The sequence below is a fragment of the Gadus macrocephalus genome, chromosome 14 (assembly GCF_031168955.1).
Source record: "Gadus macrocephalus chromosome 14, ASM3116895v1".
In the NCBI taxonomy this organism is placed as follows: Eukaryota; Metazoa; Chordata; class Actinopteri; order Gadiformes; family Gadidae; genus Gadus; species Gadus macrocephalus.
Genome location: NC_082395.1, coordinates 17,708,067 through 17,731,059, shown reverse-complemented (window position 1 = coordinate 17,731,059; position 22,993 = coordinate 17,708,067). Strand labels below are relative to the sequence as shown.

The following is a 22,993-nucleotide window of genomic DNA, read 5'->3' as shown; positions in this document are numbered from 1 at the left end:
TATAATGAGCTTATTTATTCAGTAAATCTCATGACAGTCTGATAGAATTCAAGTACCTAATACACTCGCCGCATCACACAAATAATTAGTCTGATGGGCTGATTCAAGTGGATTTTCCAAAAGCTTTTTTGTTTCAAACTCGTATCCCAGTTGGTGCGACTCATTGTTTTATGTCCTAATCATGTGTTTTCCATTATTAAAATGAAGGTAATTTCATTGCAGAAATGATTGGCTCGATCTTATGGAAAAGTGGCATTACAGTAAATCAGAAATACCAAATGTTAACCAGCTTGTTATTAGCACTCAATAAAAGCCAAACCTTCACTGTAGACTGGGCGGAACTGGGATCTCCATTCTAACAAAATACCGGCTTGTACAGTCTCAATTACTTCTGAAAGAGAACATCACTAAACAAAATCGCACAACATTTAAATCAAGATAATGACTGTGGGCGAAGAAAAATGGGCAGAGAGTTTCCATGCTCTTGAAGATTTGATCATCCTTTATATTGCACAAGAGAAGATGTTGTATTGTTAAGGCATGTCTTTTAAGGATTTTATTTTATTGCCTGATCCTGTGAAGTCTAACCGGGCCAGTATGAGCATGTCAGATTGATTTGATGGTAGTAGTCATTCTCTTTCAAACCACTTAGCTTTGAAAATATTTTTTAATTTCATGCCTGAGGTCCCTGTCATATTGTCAGCTCTCCATCTGCAAAACATTGAGGCCTCAATTCATCATTAGCATAACATTTCCTCAGAACAGCATTCAAACCATTCGCTTAGTTTCTGAGTTACATTCCGTTGAAGATCGTGTGTAACTTTCCACTGCCAAATGTTTTACAGGCAGCCCTGTGCATCTTCTTCATCTGCTCTTTTCGTGGTTCTCATTGCGGTTTCCCTCCTCTTCTCACTTGTCATGGTGCCTCACCACGATGCCGTCGTAACCATGGACACCACACTTGCTGCCGGCCACTTGACAACCAAAGGTCAAGGCCTCTTGTAGGCTGCCACCTTCAGAACAAGAGACGGGGTGAGGGGGAGCAGAAGATTAGAAGTTTGACAAGGTGCTGCGTTTGCAACTTTCATTTTCTTCAATGTTGTGTTCTTCAATCTAGTATGATCTTCAAAAATTCTAGAATTTAAGAATAAAGAGATACCAATAAATACTATTCTCACACCCCAGGTCAAAAGGTCAGGCCAGGGGAAAGCAAACCTAAAATGAAAACTAAAACGAAAATTGATTGCATTCTGATCTATCATGATTCGCCTTGCGTTTCCTACTACATCTCCAGATGTTTTCCTCAATCTCCATTGTATCGTGTTTGAAACTGATTCTCTAGTATAAGAGTATCGGAACAGAAAGCTTTTCTCCCTAAAGTGAGTGGCCTGGCTTGGCCACCTGAGTGTACAGTAATGGGCCACCCGCTCAGCCAGGAGGGAATATAGACAGCACCCATTAAATCAGCTTGAAGGGATAGAAGAAAAGAAGGAAATCGAGACTCTGAAATTACCCGAGATTGCAAGGGATTCTATGGAACATAATTTTTCTGATTCTGAATCGTAACTTGATAACCCTTCATAACATAATAAGAAGTCAATTATGGATTTCTGTTATCCATCACTTTAAACAGCCACGCAGCAAGCAGCCAACAAGCGTGAACCAGTCAACCCCTCAAACTCCTGAAACCTCTAGGCCACCAGGTGTCGGTAGGGAAGGCCGTCATATAGTGTCCTTTAAAGGTGACATATTATACCATCAGGTTTAGGTGTGATTAGCCCTTAGAAGTCGTTCTGACATCATAGGTTGGCGTGTCCACCTAGATGTTTGACGGATAGATGAGTAAAGTTTGCTACAACACTGTGTAGGCTGATAGACTGATCTATCCAGCACATATCTAGGTGGACACGCCCACTTGTGATGTCCGAAGAGGCAGATTTTCAAAATGGCTTGTAACGGCTAATCACACTCACACCTGGAGGTATAATATGTCCCCTTTAACATCCTACCGCTCACCGTTAGACAGAGTGAAGATAACGGCTGCGTTGAACGTATCTCCTGCTCCCAGTGTGTCCACCAGGGCCTTGGGGGGAAAGGCATCCGAGTGGACGACTACTCGGTCAGGACCCATGGCATCTGCACCTTTCTCTGCCCAGGCGCAGATCAGGACAGCCCTGGAATGCAGCGGGTCCGAGGGGGGAATTAGTTGCACTTTTCTGTTTCTCATTAAAAAGCGATTTGTATCCCCTGACCAGTCTGTGAAGAATAATTCAATACTTCTTGTACATGCACACCCTCGCACACAGACAGACGCACACAGACATACAGAACATCACACACACACTCACACACACACACAAAGTGTTTTGATTGTAATAGATCTTCATTATCTCTAACCCGTCACACTGTAAGTACTGCTGAACGTTTGGATGATGTTCCTTGCAAGTGTTGTTGTTGCTAAAAAGATGAAAGCCTGTTTAAAGCCTCTTGAATCCTCCCTTAACCATAGAAAGTCCTCAAACATAGGTTACCCCTGAGGACGCAAGGTAATGTAAAAAGTACCCATTCCTCACCCTTCCTTCACTCTGCTGTAGAGGCCCCGGAGTGCGGTCTGGGCAGAGCTGAAGCCAAAGTGCATGGCAACGTCCTTACTGACAAACACCTGGGGACGACACCCGCTTATCAGACATGGCTGGGATCAGCCTATGCAATAGTACCAATACACAAACACACACACACACACACACACACACACACACACACACACACACACACACACACACACACACACACACACACACGCACACACATTTTATTGGTTTATTTGAAACAGGGACCATGCACAAGGTTCATTAATTACGTGGAGTAAAAAGATGGCTTGACCCAGATTATAGCTAAAAGCTCATTTCAATCTGCAGTCCCGATAGCTTTCAATAAATGAAATGCTCAGATGATTTTTATTACTGGTTTCGCTGGATTTGGATTCAAATAATTGATTAATTAAGGGTTACTTTTTGACATTGACATAATGGTGACATTGACATCTAAAAGTAAGCTGATGAACCAAGTCTTGGAGGTATCTTGATTGTAGGGGTATAATTGTAGGGATTTAATTTCACAAGTTAATACACACATTGACACACCGACGGCAGAGTCAACCATGCAATGCGTCAGCCAGCTCGTCAGGAGCAGTTAGGGTTAAGTGTCTTGCTCAGGGACAGATCAACACTAGGAGGAGCTGGGGATCGAACTAGCAACACAACCCACATACACACACAAACACACACAAACACGTCTGCACAAACACAATAGGGCCTACCACGTCCCCCTGGCAGAACAGCTGGTAGAGAGGCTCTCTGGTCTTCTCGATCTCCACGGACACTGTGATTTTCTGTTGCTCTGGCAACAGGCTGTTATAGAGCGCCACCTGTTGGATCATTTTCACCTGCTCCCCTGCATTCCGACCCTACAGGTAACAATGTAAAAAAACAACATTATAGATTGACATCTATTGATAACATACACCATCGTCCAGTGATGGTTGCGCTGCTGAAGGGCTCTCACCTCCCAGTGAATCCACTTGTACTGGCTGAGGTCCACCTTGGAGAAGTCCCCTGCCGTTGCATCAGGGAGATTCCTGAGAGAGAGAGAGAGAGAGAGAGAGAGAGAGAGAGAGAGAGAGAGAGAGAGAGAGAGAGAGAGAGAGAGAGAGAGAGAGAGAGAGAGAGAGAGAGAGAGAGAGAGAGGGTGAGATGAGTCTGTCGTAGTGATAGCAAAGAAGACATCGGAAGAAATGTCAGAAAGAAGGAAAAAGTATCCCAGAGTAATACTAAAGACAGAGTGCACTAAATATTTGGAACATCGCTTTATCTTTGATGTTATCCTAAACATCCTTTTTAGTTTTGTCTCTACTTTAGCTATTCCCCTCCTCCCCAGATTTTTAAAAGGCTTATAAAAGGGATTTCATGAGAACTAAATTGTTTAGTTAAGAAAGGAAATTAATAGACGTTCATGTATTTTGCACACTCTGTGTACTGTATTCACAGTCATAATGCCTGAGGTTACTCAAATAAATCAGAATTTTTATTAAAAAGTTAATTTTGAAATATTAGAACGAATAAACATATCAACATGCATGATGATACAAATTGATTCATTAGGGAATAAAATAAAATAACTGGATTTTAAAAAGATTAAAGCAATGTGATACTAAATATATTTAAAGAGAAGAGCAAATAAAACCACAACAAAGAAAAGTCAACTCAAATCTCAAAACTCATATGCAAGAAATATTATGCATTTCAATAAATATATAGTTTTTACATTTATGGGGATATTGCAGTGCTTGATTCTTGGTACCAATCTAATGATATACCATACTATCACCAAGAGTTTCCTTAGAAATCCCCAGAAAGATTGTATAGAAAATACATCTAGATGTTAAAAATCCCTCATTTGCTAGTAGGCCTACTATCTTTTCTATAGAAAACAATGTCTAGATGGACTGACACAGAAAAAACTTTATTCAAAATCAAATGTACACCAATTAAGTATAAATTAACTAATGAATGAATTGTTTTGATGTTGAAATTTAAATTAGGCATGCAGATATTAATATATTAAAAAAAAATGAATACCGTCCAATTTAATGTATAATCACGCACCACTGCAGAGAGGCTGATGTTGAATAGATGAAGGCTTTGAGCCTACTACTTTATTATGCTACTTTATTAGCAATGATGCCTTGGGGGTAACTGCATGAATCTGCATTCATCTGCAAGTCTTGGTTTCAGTCAGTGAGGGACTACAGTCGCTACATTCAACCAAGAACAGCACACAACAAACGTGAGGACCACAGTCAACTCAAAAGAGCAGTGGGAGTTAAATACACCCTTTAAAATCATCATCTCGTATTAACTGTACACATAGCCCCAAGCTATTCCTTTGCGTAACTATCTTGATGTATCGCTCTACATTCTTGTTCATTCACATAGATCTACTCCTTAACCGTTCATTTGACGAAGTGATTCTTAAGCGATATACTACATTGGCTTGCTGAAGGGGCCTTTGGCAAAACTGAACGCCATTACCTTCTTCATGTCATACCTGTTAGTATAACAGTGACTCTCTGTCTCCTCCTGTCGGCCAGTTCTCTGCAGTGGGCCACCTGGTCTACATTAGTCCCCCCGATGTGAAATCAAATCCAAATTCTCCGCGATCTTAGTTGGACCCTTTCCAGACCTGGATTAAATAACATTTTTGTTGGGATTCAAATATTAAAGTGAACTCAGCAATAGGGGAGCCTATATCTCCCATAATGCCTCTGAAGTGAATGAATGACTCTGACGTGGCTACACCATCAGAACAAACCCACGCTTTTAACACACTAGTCAGGGATCCATTATAGGTTTGCGAAATATTATCTGATCCAGGTTCGGAGCTGCGTTAAAAGGTTCCGCTCTTACGTGTCCGAGAGCACCACGGTGCGCGAGCCGCTACCCGGGCACACCACGCAGCACGCGCACGGGGTTACCCCCTGCTGCTGCCAAGCAACGCCAGAGATATCCACCCCACGCTTGCTGAAGTCACTCACAATGTAACTGACAGACACCAGGTAAAGAGAGAGACAGAGGAATAGAGACAGAGAGAGAGACAGAGAGAGAGAGAGAGAGAGAGCAAAAGAGAAGGGTGCTCTCAGAGATATCCATTGAAACCCAACAACCTATTGTTAAGACACAGAGGTGGATGTAGTTGGTGTTAACAGCAACTTAACCTGCTTCTGATGGATATATGAGGACAGAGGAAGAACTTGAGAGGAAGGACTTGAAAGGTACTACCGAATCACTGGGGGTAGGCCTACCTTAAAGTAGAACGGGCTGTAAGTGAGAATGTGGCTCCCCCAAGAGGCCAAAGAACTTATTGCAACACTGACCCGAAACGAGGAGGAAGTGCGAGAAAAAAGGAAAACCAAAATAAAGCAGGTGATCGGTGTCCAACTCAAAAGTAGACTGACTTTTGAGGAGAGGATCCAAACCTGTGAAGACAAACATGCTCCCCTGCAATCTGACCTGTAGACGCTCAAAGGAAAATACATTATTGGAACCACGATGGATCCCACAGACCTGTTCATGTGTAGGATGGTGCGGCTGCCCGATGTCACATTGCTGATGACCACGGAGGCTGGGAAGGAGCACTGCGCGTGCTCTGACAAGAGAGAGACGTCGATGCTGTACTTCTGGAAGTCATCAAGAACAAAGCTACAGGCGCAATTACATCAGAGACAGATTGTAGGACCACCGGGTCAGGAGAAGAGACAGACAGAAAGACAGACAGGCAGAGGACCAGGGTCAGACACGCACACGCACACGCACACACAAGGCTAGGGTCAGAAGAAGAGACTGACAGTTAGAAATCATGGATCAAAAGAAGAAGCAGAAGTCTGGGAGTCTTCTTATTTGCAATGTAAGAGCAGAATGTATAAAAACATGAGCTTTAAAAGAATGTTAGTGTAATAGTGAAAACATTTAACGCATGTAAAGGAGACGGATATTGAGTCTGAAAACAATTTATTATTAGTAACATCATAACCCCATAAAATTCCCATATTGCTTTAAACACTTAGAAATTGTCCAAAACAATGCTCTAAATGGGAAATGTTAAATGAGTGGTAGGCCTAAGTGTAAAAATATCGTCCATTATTATTATCAACAAATGTATAGGGGCTACATGGTGCAGCAGTTATATATTTCAATGAAGATGTAGGACTATAACATAGATTTATACATGGCCATTTGACAATTTTAACAAGATGGCGACACGCTTTGACAACCACAACTAAATTTCAAGCTGTATCGTACTCACTCTGCCACGGGCCCTGGGGCTAGGGACCCCATGAATGCGCACGGGGCGCCCAGAAGAGACAATACCGTGCACGAATTGGAGGCGTTCCCTCCGCGCTGCCAGCGCTGGGATTGACACCTACAACGCATGCGCTGAATGAATGCACGATATCACAACAGTAGCATAAACAACATTAGAACCAAAACTACAAACGAGTATAGCAGTTATAAAATAATGCAAAGAACGTTCTCTTTAGAAGGCAATCGGTTTAGTGAGGCAAACAACATGTCCTGCATGCTGCACCAATGTTTAGCAGAGAAAAATTAGAAAGCACGCATGCCCTTTGAACCCAAAACACGCATCATCACAGTGTTCGCATTCAGAGGACTGGCGATCAACATAAGGCATTGGTGTGTTTTAACCGAAACTACTTCATTAGACGCTCTCCAAACCTGCTGTCAGTATCCTCTTCCGGATATTTCTCCACAACATTGATAATGTCCAGACAAACTAAGCCGATACAAAGTATCTTTTTGTCGCACATGTTGTCCGTTCAAATTAGACGTGATAGATACACGGGTGGACTTTGTGCATAAATAGTAGGTCATTATCTGTCGGCAGCCTGTTCCCGTCGCAAGAACAGTCAGCCTTTGACCCAAGTTGACGAGCTGCGATTCGCCTCATCCTCGTTCCCGAACGTAGACGAGTTTCCCCGAAGCTTAGCAGCCAATGTTATGGCTGCTCTAACATAAGTCCTATATGTTCATTATAGTCATCCATATTACGTTTTCCATCATATATAGGCCCCTTTACGTGTTATTGAATTGTGTTGCTATGCATCTATACAACAGCCGGCAACGCCGCTGTAGGAAATGTAAATCAAACGAGGACCGGACGACACATTAATGGTCTATATGCTGTGTTACTCTGACAACAAGAAAATGCCTGTTGGTTGTTTTTATTAGAATTCGGTGGATTTGAACTTGCGTTTAATACGATTTAGCTGATGCAAAGGAGCTGTAAGTTGATTTATTTCCGTTAACGCTTAGTCTCTAATAGTAGCCATGAAAACGCACAGTGGATGTTTCTTGATTAGTTGTATTCTTTGTGATAGAGGCTAGAGGAATCTAGGGTGGTAAAGTATTTATAATTTTAAGCGAGCATGTGTGTGTGGGTGTGTGTGTGGGTGGGTGCTTATGTTTGTGCGTGTGTTTCCAGTCAGTCACTAGCGCAATGGCTCCTGGAGTCCAGATGAGAGTAGCCTCTGGACATCTTGAGATCCTTCAGGTCTGTGCTGTTATGCTTATGAATCTGAACCATGACATCATACCAAGCAGAAACAAGAACAGAACAAGAGAAGTTCACCTAACCCTAACGCTAACCTTTGTGTTAGATACTGTTTTGTGTCAGACACTTTTGTCTCCCCATTTATCACCATGTACATTTTAAAATATCTATAACATTAGAAAACAGTAATTCATGTAATCCAGTGTTTGTATACGTCGCCAGGTGTATCACCTGCTGCAGTGTGTGCGTCACGGAGACAAGAACAAAATTAAGAAGCTGCTTCGTCTGGGCGTTCCAAATCTCCTCAACCTGTCAGAGCCCAGCGAGGGCCAGGCTGCCCTGCATCTGGCCTGCATCGCTCCCGATCCAGAAATGGTGGAGTTCCTGCTCTCTCAGGTAGGGTTAGTAAGGCACACTGGCTCTCCCATCCCAGAATGTAATGACCCTCAACCAGGTGGGTCATTCGAAAAGAGAGACATCTAATTGATGTCATCAAACAAACAATCAATCTATCAATCAATCAACATGAATGAATCCTCCATTAGCCAAATTTGATGGGTTATTCCTGTATTGCCTCCAGGGGGCCCTCCCAATTGTACAGGACCTGAAGGGCCGGACCCCTGCGATGATGGCAGCAGAGCTGGGCCAGGACTCCACCATGGTTCTCCTCGCTAAAAGTCAGGCCGATATGGAGCTGGTGGATCACCAGGGCAAAGGTTTGGTCCTTGGATTTAGTTATTAATCTGAAGGTGTCATATTATACCACCAGGTCTGAGTGTGATTAGCCGTTACAAGCCTTTTTTGAAAATCTGCGTCTTCTGACATCACAAGTGGGCGTGTCCACCTAGATGTGTGTACTGGATAGATCAGTCTACCAGCCTACCCAGTGGACTGCAGCAAACGTTGCTCATCTATTCGTCATACATCTAGGTGGAGACGTCAGAAGACACCGATTTTCTAAACGACTTGGAACAGTCACACTCACACCTGGTGGTATAACATGTCAGCTTTAAAGGCCGAGCAAAAATGCTACTGCATCGTTTGTCTTTATGGGTGGCTGTGTGTGAGCCTGTGTCCGTGTTTTCATTTGATTGCATTATTGAAGTGTGTGCCTTGGTGTATCCTCCAAGGGGTGCTGTTCTACTGTCTCCATCCCACCGCGCTTCACCAGTGCTGCCTGCAGGTGGCGCTCATCAATGGAGCCGACCCCAACAACAGCTCGGCAGCGGGGGTGCCGGTGCTGGTTCTGGCCTGTCAGAGGGCTCCAGAGTTCAGCAGCATGGGCCTCAGCCTGCTGGACCAGGGCGCCGACCCTAACGCCGTCAGCCAGGTGAACGGCCGTCTGAAGTCACCCAACGGGAGGCTTTCATTGTGTTATCAGGATAATGCATGTCATACATTGGCATATGTTTTGCTTGTTTTTTGTAAATTTTTTCACAAGAAAGTGGTGGAAGTGGTGGAACGATAGGTAAAGGTATTGTCTTACTTATTTTGATATTAATATGCCCCTGGAAAAACTGTAGACAGAGGACATAACCATTGTGTTCTCAATAGCGATTAGGCCAATGTTTGTGATCAAACTATAAAGAAAACAATCATCATAGAGTCCCAATGTTAGTTTCTGGGGTCATTTTTAAAGGCTATTTTTAAAGGTGACATATTATTCCACCAGTAGTTTACATTTACATTTAGGGCATTTAGCAGAGGCTTTTATCCAAAGCGATTTACATTAAGTACATTTGTCATAAGAAGTGCATCAATATATCGCTGTCGGTACAGAAAGGATGTTCATAGAATCAAGTGCAAGTACAACAATCGCTAGGCTAACCAATTCCCTGTGTTACAGCAATGATAGCAGCTACTGCAGTTGCTACACAGTTAAGTACTATAATAGTAGTGAGTGTGATGAGCCATTACAAGCCGTTTTGAAAATCTGCCTCTTCTGACATCACAAGTGGGGATGTCCACTTAGATGTGTGCTGGATAGATCAGTCTACCAGCCTACCCAGTGGACTGTAGCAAACGATGCTCATCTATCCGTCATACATCTATGTGGACACACCCCCTTGTGATGTCAGAATAGCCGATTTTCAAAACGGCTTGTAACGGCTAACCACACTCCCACCTGGTGGCATAACATGTCACCTTTAAAAGGTTTCCTCTCCTACTCCCCAGGTGACGGGACTAACAGCACTGATGGAGGCGTGTCGCGTGGGGGCCGTGGACCTGGCCAGGGACATCCTACAGCGGGGGGCCGACCCCAACGCTCTGGACCAGCGGAGGAGGACAGCAGCCCACCTGGCTGCACAGGGGGGCTTCTTCGAGGTACGCCCAGCACCGTGCCTCGTCCGGTGCTCTGTCCATTCATTTCAATCATTTCAACATTACTTACTTCACGAAGACCGAAAAAACGTTTCTACTAACATAATAACATTCCAATGAATCTATGCTTCTGATGTGACGTCGCAAGTGTACAAACCTTGGCTTATGGCAGCCCCTGGGGCGATAGTAGCTAAGGAGGTAGAGCGGGTTTGCTGGTAACCGCAAGGTTGCTAGTTCGATTCCTGGCTCCTCCTAGTGTCTAGGAGCAAGGCACTTACCTAACTGCTCCCGACAAGCTTGCTGTCGCCTTGCATGGTTGACTCCACTGTCGGTGTGTGAATGTCAAGCAATATTGTACAGCGCTTTAGATGAAAGCGCTGTATGAATGCAATCCATTTACCATTTCCCCCCTCTCTCGACGCAGGTGTTAGTGTTGTTGTCTGCGTATGGAGCTGACCTGGGCTGTGCAGACCGGGACCTCAGTAACCCCCTGCACAAGGCTGCAGCCGAAGGCTTTGCAGATTGCTGCCGCTTCCTGGCACAGAGAGGTAGCCTCCTCATCCAAATCAAGAGTCTCCTACTAGTCAAGAACTACCATGTAGCCTTTACCTTGTGCATGATGCTGTCCTAGGCAGATCCCTCTAAATATGTTGAGCTGTTTGACCTGTATTCAAACAGTATATATATGTGTGTGTGTGTGTGTGTGTGCGTTTGCGTGTGCGTGTTTGGTTCAGGCTGTAACGCTAAACAGAAGAACGTGGATGGCCTCCTACCTCGACAGTTGGCAACAGACAAGGCAACCTCCAAGGAGCTGAAGAAGGCCGAGACGCTGCAGGTAACTGGGTGCCGGGTGCCTGTACCACAAGATGTCTCCTTCCAATGCACTTACACTATTCACTACACATACGAAATGGGGGGACAACTAATGTTATAGGCTTGTTATGGAATTCGTTTTTTGGAATCACTAAGATCTACGTATGACCAGGTGGTACTCGTGCTCATACTCATACGTTTTCATTAAAGGGGAAGTACTTTACCACCAGTTGTGAGTGTGATTAGCCATTACAAGCCGTTTAGAAAAACTGCCTCTAGTGACATCACAAGTGGGCGTGTCCACCTAGGGGTATGACGGATGGCAGACTGATTTATCCACCGTACATCTGGACACGCCCACTTGTGAGAGAGGCAGATTTTCAAAACGGCTTGTAACGGCCAATCACACGCACACCTGGTGGTATGATATGTCAACTTTAATGGCCTGTTAGCTGTAGCTAAAGGGATTCGGTAGGATGGGGAGATTGTGCGATTCCTTTTCTCTTCCTCCTCCCCCTCTCCTGCAGGGGAAGCTGTCCAAACCCGGGGCCGAGGACCCCAACCCATCCTGGAAACTCACCCTGCACGACTGGTCCTGTGAGAACCAGGACGCCCTGCGCACTGCCATGGAAACCATGGAGGATGCGGAGGCTTGTCTGGAAACCGTTGCCATGGGCACATTTTCCACCGTGTTGAAGGATCACAAAGCACCGCTGGAGGAAGACCAGCTCCTGCAGGTATGACTTTCCCTCCAAAAAACCTGCCACACAAAACAGGCGATGAGGCCTCGACATTCAAACGCACTCTATGGCCCAATCTCATTTCTACCCATTACCCCTTCCCCTTACCCCTCCCCCTTGTTTTGAAGGGCGTAAGGGGTAGAAATGGGATTGGGCCTTAAGCCCAATCCAATTTCTACCCCTTACCCCTTCCCCTTACCAATTCCCCTTACCCCTTCAAAACAAGGGGGAGGGGTAAGGGGAAGGGGTAAGGGGTAGAAATGGGATTGGGCCTATATTGCACGCAACCATGTCGCCCGTAAAAAAAGGATGCGTCCACCCGTGTCCGTCCTTCTGTCTGTAGATCATTCAGGCACACCAGCAGGGCGGCGAGCAGGCGATCGACCTGGGGGAGTTCTTCAAGGGCCTCGGCTACCTGCAGAAGGCCTTCACCCTCTGCTCCTACGACCCCAAACCGGAGAAGAAGAAGAAGAAGGGGGGAAAGGGGCCGGGCCGGGGCAAGTCTGTCCCACCCATGCCCATATGCATCCTCCCCGAGCTCCTGATCCGCCGACGGCCAGACGTACGGCACCCGGAGTTCATGATCGAGCAACGCCAGCCCGCCATAGACAGCGGGTTCTTCGTCCCGGGCCGCCGTCCACGCAACGCCATCGAGGACGACCGTGCGTGGTACATAGACCAGCCTGATCAGGTGCGCGTCTGCATGCCATGCCTTGTGGGTCTGTGCTATGTTTGTTGTGTGTTGTTGATGCGCTTTTCAGAGTGTGTGTGTGTGTGTGTGTGTGTGTGTGTGTGTGTGTGTGTGTGTGTGTGTGTGTGTGTGTGTGTGTGTGTGTGTGTGTGTGTGTGTGTGTGTGTGTGTGTGTGTGTGTGTGTGTGTGTTTTCTGCATTGACCTTGTTGTTAACCTAATTGTTTTTATCTGTTTTTTTGTATAAGAAGTCAGTAGTCATTTTGTTGTTACACAAGGTGGGGGACAAAGTTATGATAGCGCTAATACAGTAGTATGCTAAGAGCAGTAGCGATAGTGGTGTTAATGTTAATTGTAGTTTGTGTTAGTGGTCGAGTTATACACGTTATCCATGTTGCCTGGGTAGGTGTTTATACACATCAACCACTGTGTGAAGACATCTGACCTGGAGTCCCTGAGCCTTGCCTTTAGCCAGGGGGTACCGGTGGACGTTCAAGACCGCTACTACAAAACACCTCTGATGACCGCATGCAGCATTATCAACCTGGAAGTGGCCAGGTTCCTCATCTCAATGGGGTTAGGAGTAACACGCAAACTCTCAATAGAAGGAGCAGGACAGAATGGAGAATGGTTTTAGAATCAGCAATGAGAGGACAGAAGAAAAATACTTCTATATTTTATTGTATGTGTTATAAATGAGGTGGATGAATGGTAGTGTATCAGTGTTAACAGACAATCTGGGAATCTGGTCTGTAAGGGAGGGAGGCCAGACACATAAGCAAGATCAAATAAAACGTTAGCTCGCAAATTCGTCTGGTTCTAGGCGAGCTATTATGCTGGGATATTGCTCGCCCCACAAGTATATATAATAACTGTAAATGTATAATATCATTTTCCAATTTCTGTATTCATTTCCGATTTCAAAGAAAATATAATGAGGTCAAGAGCTTGTGTGTGTGTGCGTATGCGTGCGCCATGTTTGTGTGTGTGTGTGTGTGTGTATGTGTGGGTACATGCGTGTGTGTTTGCTTGTGTGTGCGTGTATGTGTGTTTGCTAAGTGGTTGTGTGTGTGCTTGTGGGTGCGTGCGTGCGTGTGTGCGTGCGTGCGCGTGTGTATGTGTGTGTGTGTGTGTTTGCGTGCGTGTGTGTGTGTGTGTGTGTGTGTGTGTGCGTGTGTGCGTGTGTACGTGCGTGTGTGTGTGCGTGTGTGCGTGTTCCTCTCACTTGACCCAGTGCTGACGTGAACTCGAGGGACCAGTTAGGCTGGACGCCGCTCCACCACGCCTGCCACACTGGTCGGCTGGACATGGTGGAGCTGCTGGTGAGTGCGGGCGCCAAGGTGGACGCCGCGGCCCTCCAGGGGGGCACGCCCCTGATGACGGCCATCGACAGCCGTGCTCTCGGCTGCGTGGAGTACCTGATCAACGCCGGAGCCGACGTCATGGCGGAGACCAAACACGGTACCACAACATCGCCCACCGTCCCCTCTGCCCCAAAATACACTGACTGGACTCTGAACAGCCTCTCCCATTTGCCCCCAGGAACCCTGGACCATTTAATATTTAAATTGTATATATATATATATATTGTATGGATACCGTTTTGTTTTAAGGTTTTGTTTAGGCCTTCCTTTTCACTATTTCGAATTTATTTAGGGGTAAATAATAATAATTTTATTTAATTTTACCTAATTTGGAATTGACAATAAAGCCGACTTTGAACTTTGATGGCCGAACCTGAACGGTAGATATCCATCTTTGTTGTCTTATCATCCTTGACACCCCTTGACCCTTGAGGAAAAAAACATCTATTTCATGTTGGCTGCCACATTGGTTGTGAGCATCTCCGCACACATGTGTCTTGTTGTGCTGTGTGTATGTGTGGTTGTTTGTCCAGGTGAGGACTGCCTGGCCCTAGCTAGATCCTACGATGATGATGAGCTGTCAGAGCTGGTCCAGTCAAAGGTTGACCGCAAGCACCAACACAAGGAGCAGAAGGGGAACAGTGGCGGCACATCGAAGAAGACCCCACCTGATCCCCCGCAGGTCTCCTAACCATAACCTACTACGCCGGTCTTTTTAATTCCACTCTACCTTTAACGGCCCAGGTTATGCCCCTTTTCCACCGACAGTAACAGCTCAACTCGCCTCGACTCGGCCAAAATTAGGTTCCTGGTACCTGGTACTTTTTTAAGTCTCACCTCCGTCGAGGTTCCATGAGAGCTGATCCGATAATTTTGTGTGACATAAACAGGCTGCTGGCCACTGATGGGCCAGAGTGACGCCACTGGACGGATAATGATGAGCGCGACGTCCGAGCCTGACCCCCGACACCAGGCATCTGTGGATACTAGCATCAGCGTTCAGTCAACAATAGTGACCGATTATTGAACATGGCGGGATCAGCGCGCAAGAACACGCCGTGGACCCTGACAGAGGTGGAGGCACATCCCGTGTGTAGCCCTGTTATGGGTCGCGTGGTCGTGCATGTGTCGCAGTTTCGAGCATGCGTGCTATGACGCCCCGCTCCGCGTTGAAGAGGTACTGTCTAGATGGAAACACGACGGGCCTGGAACCAAACCAAGTCGTGTCACGCTAAGTCCTTGCGAGTTGAGCTGGTACAGTCACTGGAAAAGGGGCATTAGTGTCTGCTGCCCGCAGAGCTACGGTTTGAGGGTACGCATACCGGCTGAGAAAATAGTGTTCTTGCGATCTAGAGTAACCTATGAGTAATTGCTGGTGTTGATCGCCTTGAAGTGGATATTGTGTTGGGATGAGGGGCGGGTATGGATGGGGCAGGGGTGTTGCTAATGTTGCTGATGTTGCACTAGGTCCCTGGGATAATGATCCATGTTGCACACCTCATTTCCTCCTGGAAAGGTAGCCATGCTATCAAAGATAAATTATTTATAGGTGGTTCTGAGATTTATAAAATATTTCTGTCAGTCTTAACAAAGCACAAAGAAGGGATGAAACCTTTAAGGTCACTCAGATAAGATGGAGCTGTTGGTAAAAGAGCTAGTCAAAAATGATGGCTAATTTTGGTATGTTCATCTGTGTGTGCCTGTGTGTGTGTGTGTGTGTGTGTATATGAATTTTGTATGTTCAGCAGGTTCAGAAGCCCTTTAAGAGAGGGGAGGATGTCATACACCTTCACCATAATATCAGCAGCGGTAAAGGCCTCAAACGGGACATTAGCTTTGTACCACGACTGGTAGGCATCGCTGTCTGTCTATCTGTGTGTGTGTGTGTGTGTGTGTGTGTGTGCCTTATTCATGCAAATTTGTTTGCATGTGCATATGTCTTAGCTACTTGTTTACACAGCGAAAATCTTGGAAATTGAAAAATGGAGGCTGGAGTTGGTTATTTTTTCTGTGTCCAAGGGGTGTCTGTCTCTCTCTTCCTCTCTCTCTCTTCCCCTCTCTCTCTCTCTCTCTCTCTCTCTCTCTCTCTCTCTCTCTCTCTCTCTCTCTCTCTCTCTCTCTCTCTCTCTCCCACAGCCCCTCCCCCCTATCCCCCAGCCCCTCTCCCCTCAGGTCAGGGGCTGCCAGGCGACCACTGCACAGTTGATTGACAGGAGCGAGAAAAGAGAGCCTCGCACATCAGTTGGATTTTGAGGAACCTCCTGGAATGGTCAAAGCCTCAGGGCTGGCTCAGCAGCTAGACTCCATTGACTGGCTAAACATGTACATATACTTAAAAAGGAAATAAATGTATGAAGCCGACTGACAAACTGCTATTCAAATCCTTTCCCCCAAAACAGCTGTCTGGTAGTTTACAACCCATGGCCGGATATCAAGGTATCATAAAATATGAGTCATAAGTCGTAAGCAAGAAGCAAGATAAGTTGCACGGCTTATGCTAAGATGCTGAAATATGGATAGATTGGTTAACCTTTCTGTCAAAGGTATCTTTCATATCTTCAATCATGATAGTGCTCTGTGTGTGTGTGTGCGTGCGCGTGCGCGTGCGTGTGCGTGTGTGTGTGTGTGTGTGTGTGTGTGTGTGTGTGTGTGGACAAGCTTCAAATTGTAGGCTCCATAGCTATTACTCTGTACGTTTGTCAAGTTGCCAATAGGGGGCAGTAATTTGGTTCATAACAATAGGTCAATAACTATTGTGTTTCCTGATACAATCCAACTGTACAATTTTGCAACAGACAAATATTGATCAACAGCTGCATATCTAGTGATGAAGAGGGACACACCAACTTCACTGTGTTTAAAACGAATAACCCATTTTGTACGCCACCTATTGATGATCCCCATCATCAATAATCTGTAGCCCATTCAAGTCTGAAGCATAAATACATGCTTGTAAGATATACAATTAAAACCAGCATTTCGGAGTGAAACGAGAAGAGTCGTCCAGAATGACAAAGGACTGGGAGGAGGAAGAAGGACTGTTAATGGAGGCATAGCCGGGGGGTCCCGGCGGAGGGAGGGAGAGGGTGTGGTGGCAGCACATCTCTGTCTACGGGATCAATGGCGTCATCCTGGGGCCGATCATACATTTGCAGACTCCATGGTCTCACACAAGCAGCAGCAGGCCATAGGGTATCCTTCTAGAGAAGTGATTGTACTCGCAAAGTCATGGAAGGGGGTCAAGGACATCATACAGGGGCGGGGCTTATTCAGTGTTGCTATGGAACCGATTGGAGCAAAGAAGGCATTCTTAGGACTGTTCCCTTTCATTTCCTAACCGAGAATTATATATTATTTTTTAATCCCTGTAGGGTTGCCTACAGGGATTCTCATTTGACCTTGACAAATGAGTAAATGCTGCTAATGTATTGATGTTTGTATTGACAAGCATTGTCTGCTTGTTGTTAATGTCTGCCGTTTATGTTGACAAAGGTTGTATATTGAGTACATATGAGAAGCATACGTGGTTCCTCAATCTACCTACACATATAAGTGGCTCACTATGCCACCCTCAAGGAAATCTATTGAGTTTGGTTAGATTGACCTATACCAAGCTACCAGCCGTTCCACTAAAACGCAATTATCTGGGAAATCTATTACCAATCTTTATTCTCTATTACAAAAGCTGTATTCAATTTGTCCCATAAATGCCACATTAGCAAGAGTAATTTGGATGGAGACAGATGCAAAGGTCAAAGTTAATGTTGTTCATTAATGTAGGCAGACCCATAGTAATTTGTCATATATTGTAATTTTATGTTAATGAATTGCCCCAACTGCTAATTCAGTTGATTAACATTAAGAGAGCTTTATACAAAATGTAACAAAATAATACATTCTAAAGAGTCTTTGCTTCAGGTGAATGTTAGATTTAAGATAAGTTAAGGATTGTTTATTTTAGCAAACTATTTAATTAGGCTGAAATATAATTGTTGCATGTTAAATATGCTTAATTCTACACCTGTGAAAAGTTAATGGTTGAATTTGTATAATTTCTTGTTGTTGGTTCAGAATAGAGACAGAAAAGCAAGCAACCACATATCAGACCATAATTTGTTCAAATCAACCAATTAGGTGTAGTGGTTCTTTCTAATCAGAGAGGTGGCAGTGTTTTAGTAACCTTCCCCAGCATTCAAGGGCGTTTTATCTATTAACATCCCCACTGAATCAATCCACACTGACGCAGAGCTGTACACTTTCTTCAAGCAAAATAATGTGTTTTTTCAAGGACTAATCATGTAGACCTACTCACTGTTTCGTAGTGGATCTGTCTCACGTTCAGACTATTGTAATACAAATAAACAAGGAAACATTTCGCTCTCCCTCCCTCCCTCCCTCCCTCCCTCCCTCCCTCCCTCCCTCCCTCCCTTCCTCCCTCCCTCCCTCCCTCCCTTTAGTAGAAGTAACATGTTCAGTGATTCGACACATAGCTGGCCAACCCACACAAGAAACTGACAGTTGTAAAGCAGGGACGTGAGAGAGATGAAAAGAAGATGAGAGATGGGGGGGGGGAGGCTTGGCTGCCTGCTTAGTGCCGGTTCAGTACATTTTCAAAGCTGTTTTCATGTCACATTAACAGTTACACTCCTCATCCTGAGTAAATCCTCTATTCTAAGGGTAAATGTTATCTTAACTAACACACCGCTTGTACTTGCGTGTCAAATATGCTGTTCATTTGACCACTAGTGCAAAAAATAGCAAATATGGCCCATTTTTTGGTAGCAGTACATGGTAGCAGCCATGTAAATGAGCAACAAAATATATTTTGTGCATTAACTGAATTGACTATTAGTTCCAGCCTGCATCCTAGATACTGATTGGCGTAGAGCAGTCTCTTGGAGGATACTGTTCGTCCTTCACAGTGGGTGAGGGTTGGATTATTCAGTGGCAGAGACTCCCGGGGCAAACACCGGGGGACATTATACACCGAGGAGAATCTGATAGAGGCCAGCTCGTAGTAAATCACTGTACACATCATTTACACAGGAGCATGTGGGACCAGCATAAATATGACTTGTGCACAGCACAGTGATATTTATGCTGGTCCCACATGCTCCTGTGCGCACACACACACACACACACATACCTACAAACACACACACACACACACATACCTACAAACACACACACACACCCATACACACACACACACACACACACACACACACACACACACACACACACACCATGCATTATATTAAGATTCAGTGCATGCATGTGCACTTCTGTATTCATATATGACACAAAGGGATTATATATTTTTGCAAACACTTATGTGTTCTTTCTAATCTATAAATGCAATGTAAAACAACCATCTGTAACATATGGTAGTAATTTTAATGCTATTATTTGAATAGATTAACAAACGTTTATTGAATTGGATTTATGATCAAAGAATATAATAATCAGGGAACATTTAAAGCTGGGAGAGTTTTGAAATGGCTATTGGTGTCTTTCTTATGAGACATCTTTCACAACATCAGAAATAATTCATCAGAATCCGTTTGGAGCCACCTCCTCAAATACCCCTACGCATCAATTAGTATGCCTGTGACGACGCATAATAAAATCCCCAAAGAGGCAGCAGTGTGAACTCAGTGAAGGGTGTGATGGTTTTGGTGAGGAGTGAGTTTTTACAGCAACAGTGGGTAGATCATTCACATTTGTATTTCTAGTAGGAATAGGTTCAATGACCGGATGTATTGCTAGAGAGAAAATGATTATCCACTTTGAATTATTATAATTTTTTTGTCTTCCCAGGACATTTTTTTCAGATAGCAGAAAATGGCCTAAGGACATTTTAGAGATAATTTATATTTTTATTAACAGCCTAGCAGACATTTATTGACACAGGAGGGAAAAATACTTTTATTAAACACTGTTGGAAATTACTACAGAAAGGCAAACATGGAGAGAAGCAAAACTTATTAACATTCAATTTGATAAAACCACAGCAACTTTCTCCTGATCAGGGTGAAAGGGCCACATGGCAGTAGTGACTAGACACAGACTTTAATTAGAATCGCTCACAGGAGTGCATGGGGGACACACAAGCACTGACAGGAAGGTAACCTCAGTTGGCCTGTGTGTTAAAGACATAATTATGGTGCAGGTACCCTGGGAACAGCTAGGAGAGAGGAGGGAAAGAAGGGAAAGTCTAGCACAAAATGGAGATGTACATTAATAGAGAAGTAAAATCACATTCAGGGCACGGTTTTATTTGCAAGGAGCTTAAATACCATTGGCCAAAGTCCTTGATGTAAGAAGCAGTGGCCTCCGTCATGGAAATTAGGACATCTAAGTGACAGGAGGAAGAGGAGAAGGGCAGTGTAACCTGCTGAGTATTATCAGCATATGTCAGATGGCTCTGGATCCAGGCCCCACAGTAATGGGAAATAATAGTGCAATAATAGTCCTTTGGCCCATTGTTCCTCATGCACACCGTCTCTGAATATTTAGTCTTGCTATTTTTTCTCTAGTACAGACTTTCTAATAACTCTGCACTTATATGCGCTTTATATTTTGTGTTTATGCTTTTGCTTTGAGGTTAAACCTTCAAAACTACAAATCAATTGTATATTGATATGTATTTTTGGTCGTTCTTGAGGTGCGTTCAACCGGCCCAGTCCCATACAGCATACACCACACACCCCATGGATAACCAAGAGGCAGCCGCCTCACCTTTTTCAAAGGCATGTGACGTAGGAGGGCGCGTCCATTTTGAAGAGGGCGGAGGCTAGCCGGTCTTGGGGGGGTGCGCGCATCTACCGGAGCACAATCCGTCTGAGCGAGCGGTAGGAGTCAGAGAAAACGACCGGGAGACATTTTGACCCTGATACAACCAAGGATCTTTTGGAAACTACTTGAGGTAGGTTTGTTGATTGTATGCGTGCCTTTATTTTTGTCTTATTTGTCATCGACCGTTCCCCCCTTCACATTTTAAACATATGTATTTTTAAAAGTAAGCCTACTCAATATGACAGCTGCCTTGTTTTATTAAAAGCGGCTGATTCGTTTTCGTTTCCTAATAGTTTCCGAGGCGTTTGTAGGCATCTGTAGCCTACACGTTCCTACCCCTACTTAACACGTTTTCTTGATCCTTTGTTTTTGTTTGGAATTATTCATGTCCAATGCATGCAATCATTTATTATAATGTATTTTACTACTGCACAAGAAAAAGCAGTCGATAGAAAAGTGTTTGGGTCGACAGCTTGGTTTAATTCCGTGTAAAGCTAACAGGCTTAGCGGGTTGCCGTGTGGAGCGAGCTCGCGCGACAGCCTTCAGCACCCTGGACAGCAACGCGCGCCTGTAAAAACAACACACCGTAGTAGTAGACCCTGATGATGTTTTATAACGGGCACGATCATTATGTAAATCAAGAGACACATTGTGTGCGTTATACAAGTTAAGTGAGTTCATGTGTTGTATCCCTCTTATACAAAAGAGCAGCTGTTCTTTGCGTGGAATATGATTCCAGTCCTGTTTCCCCTTCAGGTTTCTCACCGAGCCATGTGGCTTGACCTCGATTGAGAACAGCCTACGTCTGAATCATTATTTTTAAGTGATGGTATCCTCGGCCATAAACGATAACTCTTTTGAATTTGCACAAATGAAATCGTTTCCCATCGTTACGTTGCTCTCTCTCTCTCTCTCTCTCTCTCTCTCTCTCTCTCTCTCTCTCTCTCTCTCTCTCTCTCTCTCTCTCTCTCTCTCTCTCTCTCTCTCTCTCTCTTTCTCTCTCTGTATCTCTCTCTGCCCCCACGCCCTCTCACTATGCCTCTATTTCAATGTTCCCTGCCCCCTCAACACACACACACACACACACACACACACACACACACACACACACACACACACACACACACACACAGTTCGTCTGATTGACGTCTTCCGATCTCTCTGTCGTTGTGTTTCTGAGAATTATTTTAATGGTCTACAGTCTGCTATTTCTGGCTTAAAGCATAGTTTTTCATAGAGGTAGTTTTCGATTAGCTGCGCACCATAGCTTGAGCGTGTGTGAGGTGGGTTGGACAACGCCCCTCGCCCGGGCTCCACTGGAACCCAATCTGTCTAAAACCCTTACCACTGCTCAGGTTGCATTTTTTTTAAACTCACAGGTGGAAGATCGCCTGCTGAAACAGGGGTTTGCTTATATCCTAGAGAAAATGTGGGATTGCCTTTTCTTCTGGTAATTCAGTAATGCGCTTTAATTACTCTGTCTATTTATCCAATTTATCCGAGGGATTTACTATCGGTTTCAACTGAAATTCATGACAGTTGCATCTTCTCTCTCTCTCACTGACTCTCTCTCTCTCTCTCTCTCTCTCTCTCTCTCTCTCTCTCTCTCTCTCTCTCTCTCTCTCTCTCTCTCTCTCTCTCTCTCTCGCTGACTCTCTCTCTCTCTCTCTCTCTCTCTCTCTCTCTCTCTCTCTCTCTCTCTCTCTCTCTCTCTCTCTCCCGCTGACTCTCTCTCTGTCTCTCGCTCTCTCTCTGGCTAACTCTCTCTCTCTGTCTCGCTGTCTCCACCTCTTTCTCTCTTCTCCTCTCTATCTCTCTCTTTCTCTCCTTTCACTCTGTCTCTCTCTCCTTTCTCTATCTCTATCTCTCTCTATTTCTCTCCTTTCTCTCTGTCTCTCTCTCTCCTCTCTCTCTTTCTCTCCCTCTCTCTCTCTCCCTCTCTCCCTCTCTCTTTCCCTCTCTCTCTCTCTCTCTCTCTCTCTCTCTCTCTCTCTCTCTCTCTCTCTCTGTATGATAGTGTCAGGGAGGGCATTGAGTTGAGCTTGACCTAGATGAGGCTGTAGTTAGCTGCTGCTGTTTACAAAGGAGTGCGTTGGTTGGCGTTAATTATGAACAGCAGCCATCTGACGCTAAACCAT

At 44.8% G+C, this 22,993-nt stretch overlaps 3 protein-coding genes across 8 annotated transcripts in view; 2 read left to right on the top strand and 1 right to left on the bottom strand.

Annotated features, from left to right (window-relative positions):
* khk (ketohexokinase) lies at nucleotides 1–7,433 on the bottom strand. 4 transcript variants are annotated; one of them, XM_060071049.1, is made up of 9 exons: nucleotides 7,293–7,433; nucleotides 6,862–6,978; nucleotides 6,123–6,257; nucleotides 5,466–5,600; nucleotides 3,565–3,637; nucleotides 3,320–3,466; nucleotides 2,574–2,662; nucleotides 2,017–2,174; nucleotides 1–1,013 (listed from the first exon to the last, which is right to left on the bottom strand). In XM_060071049.1, exons 1-9 carry the CDS (start codon nucleotides 7,382–7,384, stop codon nucleotides 910–912), a joined length of 1,050 nt encoding a protein of 349 aa, XP_059927032.1. In that variant the 5' UTR covers nucleotides 7,385–7,433; the 3' UTR covers nucleotides 1–909. The 4 variants fall into 4 exon arrangements, with proteins under 4 accessions (XP_059927032.1, XP_059927034.1, XP_059927033.1 ...); XM_060071051.1 differs by lacking the exon at nucleotides 5,466–5,600; XM_060071050.1 differs by lacking the exon at nucleotides 6,123–6,257.
* A 286-nt stretch (nucleotides 7,434–7,719) lies between these two features.
* LOC132471777 (ankyrin repeat and EF-hand domain-containing protein 1-like) lies at nucleotides 7,720–17,645 on the top strand. Of its 2 annotated transcripts, none has more exons than XM_060071048.1 (15): nucleotides 7,720–7,859; nucleotides 8,059–8,127; nucleotides 8,350–8,523; nucleotides 8,708–8,843; nucleotides 9,258–9,457; nucleotides 10,303–10,452; nucleotides 10,874–10,997; nucleotides 11,184–11,284; nucleotides 11,790–11,999; nucleotides 12,346–12,693; nucleotides 13,099–13,268; nucleotides 13,927–14,153; nucleotides 14,590–14,738; nucleotides 15,805–15,906; nucleotides 16,193–17,645. In XM_060071048.1, exons 2-15 carry the CDS (start codon nucleotides 8,074–8,076, stop codon nucleotides 16,307–16,309), a joined length of 2,262 nt encoding a protein of 753 aa, XP_059927031.1. In that variant the 5' UTR covers nucleotides 7,720–7,859; nucleotides 8,059–8,073; the 3' UTR covers nucleotides 16,310–17,645. The 2 variants fall into 2 exon arrangements, with proteins under 2 accessions (XP_059927031.1, XP_059927030.1); XM_060071047.1 differs by having other exon boundaries at nucleotides 15,802–15,906.
* A 3,179-nt stretch (nucleotides 17,646–20,824) lies between these two features.
* snap25b (synaptosome associated protein 25b) overlaps nucleotides 20,825–22,993 on the top strand; it is a 36,837-nt gene continuing 34,668 nt past the window's right edge. For both annotated transcript variants that reach the window (XM_060071776.1, XM_060071777.1), the window contains exon 1: nucleotides 20,825–20,984. The gene's annotated coding sequence lies outside the window, so the exon portion shown is untranslated. The remainder of the gene's footprint in view (nucleotides 20,985–22,993) is intronic.

Excerpts from the sequence above, each read along its gene's own strand:
- khk (XM_060071049.1), bottom strand. The coding sequence starts at position 7,384 with ATGTGCGACAAAAAGATACTTTGTATCGGCTTAGTTTGTCTGGACATT. Across the intron at positions 2,175-2,573 it reads TACAGCAGAGTGAAGGAAGG|GGCTGTCCTGATCTGCGCCT; the intron begins GTGAGGAATGGG and ends GCTGCATTCCAG. Across the intron at positions 1,014-2,016 it reads TATCTTCACTCTGTCTAACG|GTGGCAGCCTACAAGAGGCC; the intron begins GTGAGCGGTAGG and ends CTTGTTCTGAAG.
- LOC132471777 (XM_060071047.1), top strand. The coding sequence starts at position 8,074 with ATGGCTCCTGGAGTCCAGATGAGAGTAGCCTCTGGACATCTTGAGATC. Across the intron at positions 8,844-9,257 it reads GGTGGATCACCAGGGCAAAG|GGGTGCTGTTCTACTGTCTC; the intron begins GTTTGGTCCTTG and ends GTATCCTCCAAG. Across the intron at positions 9,458-10,302 it reads ACCCTAACGCCGTCAGCCAG|GTGACGGGACTAACAGCACT; the intron begins GTGAACGGCCGT and ends CCTACTCCCCAG.